The sequence below is a fragment of the Atractosteus spatula genome, chromosome 8 (genome assembly GCF_055471065.1).
Source record: "Atractosteus spatula isolate fAtrSpa1 chromosome 8, fAtrSpa1.hap1, whole genome shotgun sequence".
Classification (NCBI taxonomy): Eukaryota; Metazoa; Chordata; class Actinopteri; order Semionotiformes; family Lepisosteidae; genus Atractosteus; species Atractosteus spatula.
In genome coordinates, this window is record NC_142713.1 from 43,676,794 (window position 1) to 43,688,994 (window position 12,201).

The window sequence follows — 12,201 nt, forward strand, 5'->3', positions numbered from 1 at the left end:
GCAAGACCTCCCCGATTCAGACTAGAGGAACTACAAGCATAGAAGGAAGAGACAGAAAAGTGTTGAGGAAAAATGCTAATTCAAATATTTAAATGCATTTCCACTTCAAAAGTCAATTGAAATCAAGTTATGTCATCCACAACTACTTTCATAATTTCATATACTAAAGGTGAGATTCACACAGTATTAAGATTCAAAGTCCCACGCTTTAACAGCTCAGTTAATCTTAAACACTGGTGCCACAAACAGTCTTTCATTTTTAATACAAGTGTTACAGATTAGACTTTTGTTAATTAATCTTTTTCCTCCTGAAAACCAAAATAGAGATGTAGTTCCTATTTATTAATAAATCATTTTGTGGATAATAAGATTTTAGAAATAATGTTACCAATGTTATTTAATAGCAGAATGTTTTGTTCACTGGAGGTCAAAATACATTTAACTTTTTTTAAGTACAGTATGTCCATATAAATAACAATATGTCAAATATATTACAAAACGTTTTTTGATGCATGCATAAGAAATGGTAAGAAATCTTGTATAACGGTCTCTACTAAACAAACAAACATAATCAACTGTGTAACCGAAAGCAAGTTCCCAATAGGCACTTGAAAAACACCCTTCATTATCTTGGCTGTGTACAAATATAAGCAGCTTTCTCCTGGTGAGGCTCTTTTTATCACAATCCTATCAAACTTCCCATAATGCTTCACTGCACATGTCAGAGTTCAGCAGAGAGAGACAGCAGGTCAGGGATAGTTGTATTGTCCAAATGAAATGAAGTGACAGTGTTTGAGCCTGGATAATACTGACCTGGTACTGTGAAGGTCATGACAAGTTAACAGGCTGCTGAAAAGACAGAAATTACCTTCCTCTTCTTTGGCTGTATTTAAAGGGCACAGGTTACCAAGTCTTAGGATTTCTTTATTTGAATAATTCTACCATAGCATTTTGCTCAACTGTGAGTGACATTTGTGAACCTTGGATGTGAAGGCCTCCTCAAAAACATCTCCAACCAAGTGCAACCTAGTGCATTGCCAACAAAGCAATATTTTAAATAAATCAGATCTGAATGACAAAATACAATATTTATTTATGCTCTGTAGGTCTAGTACATGTCATGTCCCTTTAATGGGGTGACTGGTATAAAGGTTCAGATAAAGTAGTAAATTTCACCTTCATGGCCAAACATCAGGAGTGACTAAGAGAGAAGGATTGAAGTAAATAGTTCTGTCATATTTAGCCTCAGCAGAGCTACTGACAGATACAACAGCAAGAAGCTTTAGGTATAGAAAGTGACAAGTGAGAAAGGTGAGCTCAGAGACTGTCACTCCTGTCATCCTGAACCACACATCCCCTCAGTTATGTTATGGAAATCTGTCACTTTACTCAATCTGTTTCATTTCAAACCTAAAACAGGCCTGTCATATCTCAAACTCAGGTTTATCCTTCCACATGACATAAACTAAGTTTACCTATACTTTTATACCTCCTAAGTGATATTAGAAAATCATAGTTATTTCTGTCCATTGTAAAATATATGAATAACATCTGTATCCAAATTGTATAGAACTGATGTACAGAAAAATCAAGGTAGTTTTAAAACAGTGGCATAAAGCAAAACCACAAATAGACCTTTTAAACCAGACATGATTTGTTTTTACAATTTCAAATATTTTATTACAACATTCATCATTTAAGTTCACCAACCTCAAATTGGCATTGACTAGTGGTTTCTATCCTCCTGACAGTCATATTTCCATTTCACGAGTTAAATAAAATGCAACCATTCCATTAATTGGCTATTGTAGTTTATCTGTTATTTGTCCACCATTCATTACCCACAGTAGGGAAATTATTCTATCAAAAACAGAACATTTATATGGTTCAGACTTCTGATTTTTTATCAAAATAAATTAATTAGTTATCCTTTTGCTCTTACATTTTAAATGATAGTACTATGAGCTTTGAGTAGCTCTGCAGCTAGAAGCAGAACACAGTATACAATACAAAGCAGTCACAGCCACACCAGTATCTGGTATCTTGCTCTTGTGTCTTAGTTACTACCTCATACAGAGGCACATGCAGAAGTCAGACATTGATACCTTCAGTGCATAAGTGATGTAGGAAAATGAGTTTAGCTTATTTCAAAATTCCAGAACTCTGTATATGTAATGAGTCAACATTCCTACCTGAATGATCATTCCTCCTAACTATGAGCTAAAAAAGAAATGTTATTGTTTACTGGTTGTGCTTAGCAATTCACATATAACAAAGTAATCTCAAAACCATTTTAATGTATAACCATTGAACTTTAATTAATTAAGAACAAACCAGCCTAAAAAGGTAATTGTTACCCAAGTATTTATATTGTCTTTGCTCTGATAAATTTGGATGACTAGCATCCACAGTGCCAATTTACTCATGAAAATATCAACATGCATTTCAGTTTGAAAAAAAAATTGCTAACGAATGTCTCACTGCACTGACCTCCTTGAAAATCTTTCAGAAAAGGAAAACAGATGGGCCAGTAAAAAGACGTCAAAGAAACAATGACACCTGGCACAGACAACATGACTGAAATTAGACAATGGAAATAAAAGAGTAATGCAGATGCAAGCTGCCACAGGAGCTTTCCAACCTTAGTTAAGTAGGCAAAAAATATAAGATTCATAAAATTAATTGAAATTGTAAATAACAAGGGAAAAGCAAATAATTAAAAAAATCAAATAGTAAAATTGCAAGTGCACAATCTCACTGCATGCTTAAGTAGAAAACAACTAGTCTACAATTTTTGAACAATCGTAATTTACTTCACAGTCATTCCTTGAATCCAAGAAGAAGAATTAACTAGCCCCATGTATCATTACTGCACGTTCACAACAGGGCCTGCCAGGTGCTGAATAAAAAGAAATCCTAGAGGAAACTTAATTATTCAAATTAGAGAGCAGACTGACAAAAAGCCAGTGAGTGCAATTTTATTCCTTTATAGGAGGTGATTAGACAGAAGGGGTAATCATTACTTTCACTAATTTGTTAAATTGCCCAACAAATAAAAGAAGCACACAAAAATTGTTGTGGTTTTATTGAATTTATATTGAAAGGATAAGAAAATGTCATGTGTGGTTAAAAAACAAATATGATAAATATAAGAGTTTCAAAGGGAACATCTGAAAAGAACAAAACTCTGTGGCTGTTGTTAAAATCAAGTATGTAGTCTGGGTACAGCACTTGATTTACCTATACTCACACATAGCTTTTCTTTTCACAAACTCACATTCCTTTAATCTTGAAAGTGACAGCTATTACTATCTTCTCTTATTAAATGTAAGGATCTGATTAGCATCAGAGGTTTTTCACTTCAACACTATATTGATAATTGACTTTCCTTTGACATACAATAAAGCACCATCTGTTTTGTATAAAACATTATTTTTATCTATATTCCTGTCAATCTGCTTTTAAATAAAATACTCAAAATTGGCCCAACAAATGATAGGCACTTCCTAAAAGGTAATTGATGCTACAAAATGAACTCTTTAAGACATACATGTTTCTATGCATCTGTTAGAAGGAATACTTTATCAGGTTAGGGTGTGCTTTATGTACATACATACTGTACATTTCCAATTGGAAATAAACTCATTAATATTCATACTCATAACTCATTGTAGCTATCTTTCTGTGTCATTTGTTAACATCTCCCCTATACAATACTACATTGGACTATTATCAAACAATATTATTATAAGGTACAGAAATATTTAAAATTAAAATGAAATCAGAGAATCATAAATCAGAGGTCAAGATATACAATACGAGATAAACGTCTTTATTAGTTTAAAAGAATAAATCTTTATAATTTTAACTGTTCTATAGCCATCCTTTGTTCTGCTAAATGAATGGTGGCATTGTATTTAATTGAAAAACTAAAAGATAAATTGTGTCAGTAATGGGTATAAAGAGGTATATACTGTAGGAAGCCCAGCCTTTACTTTCATTGCTGTTTAATACTTGCCAAATATCACTGTCGTAACACATCTTACATTATTTGCATTTAAAACAAAAGATGGAGTTATTTCACACTTATCCACTGATATATTTAATTTTCACAATATATTTCTCTGCTGACATTCACATATTGATTATGCACTGATAAAACAAACACCTCTAACTTTGTTAAAGAGTATCTGACTAAAAGACATTTTATTATGTATCCCATGTAACAGTGTACTTAAAAATTACATGCAGCTGTGGTACACGACTTAAAAAGTAAGGAATGTTAAGCATTTCCCTTCCACGTCAGTTAAGCACAGAAAAAAAAACAACAGAACAAAAGGTGCACATTTAGTGACAAATAAAAGGTCTGCACATTCCCTGGATATGAGCTGTTGGTTACCAGTGGGCGTTGAGATATTAAGTTACCTGTTGCCATGAACGTGAGAAGCACAAAAGGCAAAGCTGTAATGAAGCAAGGTCGGGTCGATCACAGCTGAGCGCTCTGCATACTCTATCAGCTCTTTAAGGTAGCAAAGGTGTCGAAGGCAGCCTCTTACTCCATATCGGGCACAGTACTCATCCAGCACAAACACCTGGCCAGGACTGAACCAGCCCTAGACAGAAACAATGAAATCCTCCAGTCATTAAAAATGACCACGGGTGAATGAATCAGCCCTACAGTGCAATATAGACAGCAATGTGGGAAAAAGAACTGATCAGGCAGCAAATACATACGTACTGTATGTGTTTTATTTAGTCAAATTCTGGATTAAGGTAGAATTTGGTATAAGCCTAAGTATAAGGCTTAGGCTGATTTTAAATTACCTTATATTTTTAATATATACACAGTTTTGTTTGTTGTGTTACATCTGTCACTTTTCAATTACCTCTCAGTACTCTGTAATCCCTTTTGAAATCGGTATGCTAGTTGTAGAGACTGTAATTGAATTGAAAAATACAAACACAATATGCATGTATTATAATATATACAATATCAACACAAACTGTGTAGAATCAGCAAGGTTAATTATCCATAATAAGGCATGAATCCTAATGATCCTCTCTTTTGGCTCATGGCTTTAATGTATTTTACATCTTTCTAATAGATTATTCTAAAGTTGGGCGATTTGAAAGAACAAATCCACAAGACTATTGTAACACCTGTTATTAATTCTGCCTAGTCTACATGAAAGGAAACCAATTTTGTCATCCAGCAATCTCTGATTCAGATTGATCAGAATCTAAAAAAACCATGATTACAACAACTAATTCGTGAGCATCCAATATGAACATATTTACTAATCACATCTAATTGATTACTGTCAGGTGTTCACTGCTGTAAGTAATTTTTGTTCCTCTCTATACATCCATAAATCTAAAGTGCTACTAAGAAATATAAATCTGCAGATTTAACTGAAATTTTTATAGAAGATTGCCACAGTATGGCAAAAACACTTTCTTCACAAAAGTCAAATCAAGTCAGAGTGAAATATCCAAAGTTAGTCCCAACTAATCATAGCTCTTTGTTTCAATTGTGTCACATTTTAGTTTCAGATGTTAAAAAATGACAGATACTCTAGAATGATAACATTATCATGGTTTTAATTCACCAGTGGTATTATTAACTCTTCAAACTGAACCATACTGTACAAGTAATCTTCCTAAGAGTGCTAAGAAATGATAAAAAATCATTTTGGCTTGATTTACACCATAGGGTTTTGAACAGAAAAGGAGACTAGTTAAGAAATTTAAAAAAAAATCAAGACTAAAAAGAATATTTATCATCAAATGTTTTTTTAATATATCAAATGCAAACCTTGTTGCAATTGCTATAAATTACACTATGACAAAACAAATGCTACAAGAACAGAAACCTAAAAAAATACCAGCTAAATGCATTGGCACTCATTTAATTTGTAATGTAACTCAAAAAAGGCACCCTGCTGTTTACAACACTGTTAAATTAATTCTTCTTAATTACCATGTAATTGAATTTGCTCAAAATCAAGATCAGAAAGAAAGTATTTGTAACTTATCCATTTATTTTTAACATTTACATTTCCATACCAGTAAAAAAAGAGGATTAAGTAGACAAAAGGAAGTTATGTACAGTACATATGTAATATTTATAAAGTAAATTCTATCAATTCTGACTGGCAAAAAACACAGGCTATGTCAAAGTTTATACTATCACTGTGCTGCAAGGTCTGAATTCACAGTCAACAACACAGAGAAGCATGATTAACCACCAAAAACATAGGTAAATATACAAAAGTTTGACTTCTCGATTATGTATCATTATAAATAACTACAGTACAGTACATCTAAATAATCTACAAATCAGTCAATAACTGTAAATCCACCTGATTTCAGATTTCAGCCAGTCAAAATTGATCATTGATCTTAAAGGGAAGGACACTGTATGTGTCAATGGAAAACACTTTTAACGACTGCATACTGTATAATATGGGACAAAGTACAGCACTAAAGCTAAAATAAAAAGATGCCACACACAGGAAATCATTTTAGGAGCTGAAAAAATAGGTTGAAAAATTAACAAAAATTAATTAATAAAAAGGTTTAAATAATTTAAAATTAGATATTAAATGGTTAAAAATCTAGCAGACAACTGTTATGAATGTATGAGTCATTACACCTAAGTTTCAGTTATTATCCCAGAAGACTCACTGAAATTAACACATATAGTGCAGTATTAGTGGCATTTTAGGGTCAATGAACCATTTAGAGTATATACAATGAAAAATACTTTACTATTGATCATTGTTGCAAATGTTACAGGCAATAAATATTTAAATCTGTGTTCACTGAAATCAGAAAACATTCATTATTTTTCTTTTATAGCTCACGGTATTGGTACACAGTATTATTTTGTATATTGAAAGTGGCCCTGGATAAGGCTATCTGCTAAGCAAATAATAATAACAACAACACTAATACAGTATACAGTATAGTTGTTAATACAGTAGAGCTGTGGCAAAACTGATTTAAATGACATTTTTCTGGTTTGTATGTAAAAGTGTTTCACGCTATCCTGACAATGGATAACATTTTTACTAATGTTTTGATGTGGGATCTCAAAGTGTGTAGGTTCTATTAATACATATGTAGCATTTACCAAAATGTCCATAGCTATGCAAGATGTTAAACTCCTAAGAAACAGATGGTAAACTCATGTCTTGGCAATAATGGACCCTATAACGAGCTGTCTGCTTTCATATTTGAAATTAACATGTTCCTTAGTGGCATTTTAACTGCTCCTGAGAAATTATTTTGTGTCATTGGTTCTTAACTCTATTAAATTGTATTTTTGTAAAAAAAAATGTAGTTTTGATATGGCTAAACTCAAGAATAACACCTAATTTCATTTACATTGGTCACAGTTCTTTTACTGCTTAATAATAAACTGTGTCCTTTACAGATATATTCAGTATACTTCAGTATATTCAGTATACTGCACTTCATTTTGTATGAGCACTACTTTCTGTAATTAAGAGCTTTTCATCTGAAGTCTAGAGGCACAATATTTCTAATTAATTAGGACTTGATTGCGCTCTACGTAGGAAACAAAAGCGAAGGTGTGTCTCACAAGGCAAATCAACTATTAAGTGGGATGCAGGAACACTGAATGTTTATAACTACATTATGGCTGTACATGACTTCTCTTAACATTTGCTGATTTAATGATAACACTTACTTGAATTTGTCAGGGGAAAAGAAGTGTCCAACCCCTGGGGCTTCGCAGTTGGGATGATAAGTACTTTTTGAGAAGTGACAATTGCTTTCTACAGATTTCCTAAATCTGCCTGGAGGGTCTTCCTGTGGCTAAATGCACTGTCCACAAAGCTAAATATTGGTATTTCATGACATTAGTTACAGTTCAGTTGTCAGTGTCTACTCACACATTTGTGTGCAATTACATTTTCTAATTTTATAATTTTACCACTATTGCCTGTATCATAGCTGTTATATTTTACAATTAGACATGTTTAAGAAAAGTAAAGTTATAATAAGAGTGCTTTAGTTCTTCATTAATTGTTTAGTCTTTTCTAACATTCAGATTTTTTCTGTAAATCAGATATTTTTTTACATCCTAAAAAAAGGTTATTACACCAAAAGGCAGGTTTATTAAAACAAAGACCAAGGCACCAGTTTTTCCAATGTGTACGTGTGTGGTGTGGTGGGCGGCTGGGGTTAGAGGAGAGAGGTGTAACATTATTTGTATTTGATATGTGATTCCTTGTCTGCATTTCATGCATTTCCATTTGTATATTTGCCAGAAAAGGAGTTTTATAACACTACCCCATTATCATGGCCTTTTCACCTTTCATTTCAAAACCAAAAACAAACAAACAAAAAAAAATACAAGATGACATAATGTCCGACATCTGGTAAGCCACAATGAACCCTCGAATGCCTGTACAGGTGTTAGTAAATCCTACTTTCCTCTCTTTTTTGTCCTTAATTAAGCCTCCTGTCCTCATTAAGCTCTTTGGAGAACCCTATAAGCCACAGCCTACCGTCAGCCTGAGCCTATTCTCCACTCTATTGAGTTGCACAGCAGTAGCCTTGGAGCATATAATTTTCATATTTTAAACCAATTGATTAGAATCCTTTATCCCAACCCTGAGTGTGGTTATTAAAAGAGCTTGGAGGTTAGGGCCTCTTCATAACAGCAATTTTGCACCTTTTTTTCTTACCACTTTGTACTCACCAGACAAGAAAAGGAATCATTCATTCTGTGCTGCAGCGTCTGCTTTTGAAGCACTTGAAACAGGGCAGCATGGTCAAACTTGCAAGGGACTGCAGATATGAATTCATCCATCCCGTGCTTAGGAGACCGCTCTAAAGCTAAACACAAAAGAAAGAGAACACAGAAAAAAAGAAAAACATCAACAAGGATCTGTGTACTGGAACCTGATTATTTTGGCATCACTATTTTCAAAACATAAAATAATTAAAAATTAAAGAAAAAGTGATTTTATTTTGTATTTTCATTACGGAAATCTGTATTTTAATATTGTTCTCTTCAAGAGTAAAAAAAAGACTTTATTTATTCCACAATTTGAGTAATAGCATGAGTGACTGTGAGGGAAAATGAGTACATCTCAGACTACCTTTTAATGTCACATAACAAACAGCTTTTTCCAGCGGGATTTTCAGCCTTTGTCAACTCCAACTTTCATGAGTCATGTTAAGCCTACTCCTTTTTTACATTTTCCAATAGCTAAGTCTCACAGTGAACACACAGCATAATTCAAAATTAATAAATGTAGTAATAGGTAATATTTTAATATTCATGGGGAGGAATAAGAAAGGAGATTTATAATAAGGGCTTTTTTTAACAATCTAGTGCATTCTAAATAATGTACTGTATGTACACAAAATGTGTGAATGTACAGTATATAGCAAAGGATTTGTTTGAATATTTAAGGATTTTATATATACTATATGTAAGATATATTAACAAAACTACCTAATTTTTACTTCAGAATAATAAATTGATCCTTTTCAGTTTTAAAAATAAAGATGAAATAATTTTATTTAAAAACATCATTTTGTTAGATTTTAAAAATTCAATTTATCTTAAAAGAAATACAAAATTATAACCTACTAAAATATCTTAAAATAAATTAATATGGGTGTTACTTAGTGTTAACCACCAAAAAATGCCAATCAGATAATTCAAGGAAAATAAAACTGGAAGTGGGTAATTTTTTAAAAAAGACAAAAGCCTTTAAAATAATTATCTGCAGTGCCAGGAACTAAATTTGAAAGTCAGCATCCCTTCTGGCACTTTTAAGAGACAACTTTTTGCCAAATGACTTAGTTGAATAAATGCTGTCCAGAAACCAATATTGAGATCTAAGTTAAGTAAAAGCACAAGGTGGCCAGTGGCACAGTGCCTCAGAGTGGGCCCTGGGTACAGTTCCCAGGGTGCTATCTACATGGAGTTTGTATGTTCTCCTCATGTTCATGTGCTTTTCCTCCCACAGTCCAAAGACTAGGGTTGGCTTCTGTAATATAGTCCCTGGTGTGAGTGTCTGCATTTTTGTGTTAGTGTGCCTTGTGATGGACTGGCGTCCTGTCCAGGGTCTATCTTACCCTGTGACCATTGATTGCTGAGATGGGCTCCGGCTCCCCTGCCAGCATTTACTGGATAAAAATGAAACTGAGTACTACATTGTGAGGACTATACATTTCCAGTCTGTTTGGAAAAGAACAGGGTAATGTTTCAATGATCAATTCCTACTATGAATCTGAGACCATGTTGGAATGTCTTTGGGCCTTTGGGGTTGAAAAGAACATAAAATACTCTTTAAAAATTACCATCCAAAAGCAGTGCTGTCCTTAAAATAATAAAAATGTTTATAAAACTTCCTGCCATTAAATAACCCAACAGTCCACAATATGCACCAGAAGATCTTCTGTGAACCAAATTTAAAATCACAAAGCAGCTACATACACTGGGAGGATGCTGAATCTGCTAATTAACATGATATCTAGTTAAGTGCATGCATTAAGCTTGCCAAAATATACATTGACACTTCAGAAAATAAAAACAGTATTTACACTATCAGTAGTAAAGAAAATTGTTAGAGAAGGGATCTTATCAGTCGGTTAACAATAATGCACTCTACTGTATAATACTGTAGGTATTAAGAAACTAACTTTTGTGTGTCAGAAAAATTCTCAGGTAAGCCTGGAAACAATGTTACACATTTTTTTAATTGTGAAATTTACCAATTTTTGTCATACAGATGCAGCCATTCAAAATGTGCGGTAAAACCTCGTTCTGCACGAAATTATCTGCAGATTAGCGTGGAATACCGCAGTACGTGATTGGCTGGCCAAAGGGACCAACAGGCAACACTCGTAGGGCATTGGTTGTTAGTGAAATGATTGCTTCATTTAATCTCTTAAATGTGCATGTTTAAATCTGCTTAATATTGAATATTAATAAGGAATTTTACAACTAAAATGAACTTTTGGTAGCTGAGCACAAAAATAACAGGAGCATAACGTCTATGAACGTCATAAATTATATTAATTTTGGAATATAAACATATTATGTAATATATGGCTGGTATTGGCAGTTTAAATACACACCAGTATTCCACTTTCTTCATAAACATTTTAAGCATCAAAGCCTTTCATTCGGTTACTTACTGTGGTTATTTTGGAAATGTTTTTTTGTGCTCCTTGTGCTGACTATATTAAGTTTATATACTTTATAAAAAGTTATAATGTTTTAAACTTTTTTATGAATACTTGCACTCATTATCACAGTAAAAAAAAAATTCTTTTTAGAATTTTATTAATAGGGGATATAATATGCAATTGCGTATCTAAAGAAATTAATAATGATATTTAAGGATTTATTTATTTTCATATAGCTCAAATTATTACCATAGTCCACTTTCTTTGTAAACATCTGCATCAATTTGACTCACTCACCCGTGAATACTTGGAAACATTTTACCTGCCTATTTCAGTTATAGCTTAAGTTGTCAAGCGGTGTGCTGGTGTAATGGCTTTGGCATGTGATATGCATGCTGGAGGTCGGGGGGTTTGAACCCAGTTCCTGGCATGAGCTTTCTTTTAACAAATAAACATTTCTTTGAAAAACTAAAATTGTAAATATTATGGACACTATATTGAATTTTTTGGTATTCCTTAATATCACAACATTTGCAAGGTTAAGTGATTTATTAATGACAACTAATAATTTTAAACTGCTTGTATTTTAAAATTGTATTTTGTTCGGGGTGATTTGTCATTGTTTTCACAACCTTCAATTTATTAAATGTCTATTTTTGAGACAGGGTGTTCCAGACCTCTGTTTAATTTCTGAAACTCCCTCTGTATGTCCTGTTTTACTTAAGGCAACCAGCAATCAAATGTCCTGTTTTTTTCTTAACACTCGTTTTTCCATACTGTAGTTTTCAAACTTGAACAAAGACATGCCACATGCACACAGCGTGATGTTGTATAGTTTTAAAGCCACTACGGCATAGCTTGTGGGAAATACATTTGTTTGTACTTCATCAAAGTTTAACTCGTTTATAGCGCCCAACATTACAAACTCTGAGCGTTTCATTGTATATTTCAACAGCAATGTGGTTAAAAGGAACATGTCAAAATATTTCCAAAATAATTACAAGTGAACGAGTTGAGGGATTT

The 12,201-nt window shown here is 33.0% G+C and overlaps 1 protein-coding gene across 1 annotated transcript in view; it reads right to left on the bottom strand.

Annotated features, from left to right (window-relative positions):
• cadps2 (calcium dependent secretion activator 2) overlaps positions 1 to 12,201 on the bottom strand; it is a 300,507-nt gene that overhangs the window by 84,196 nt on the left and 204,110 nt on the right. Inside the window, exons 12-13 of the mRNA XM_088922931.1 lie at positions 8,732 to 8,868; positions 4,426 to 4,613 (exon numbers count right to left, since the gene is read on the bottom strand). Of these exons, the coding sequence (XP_088779057.1) occupies positions 4,426 to 4,613; positions 8,732 to 8,868 (325 nt within the window). The remainder of the gene's footprint in view (positions 1 to 4,425; positions 4,614 to 8,731; positions 8,869 to 12,201) is intronic.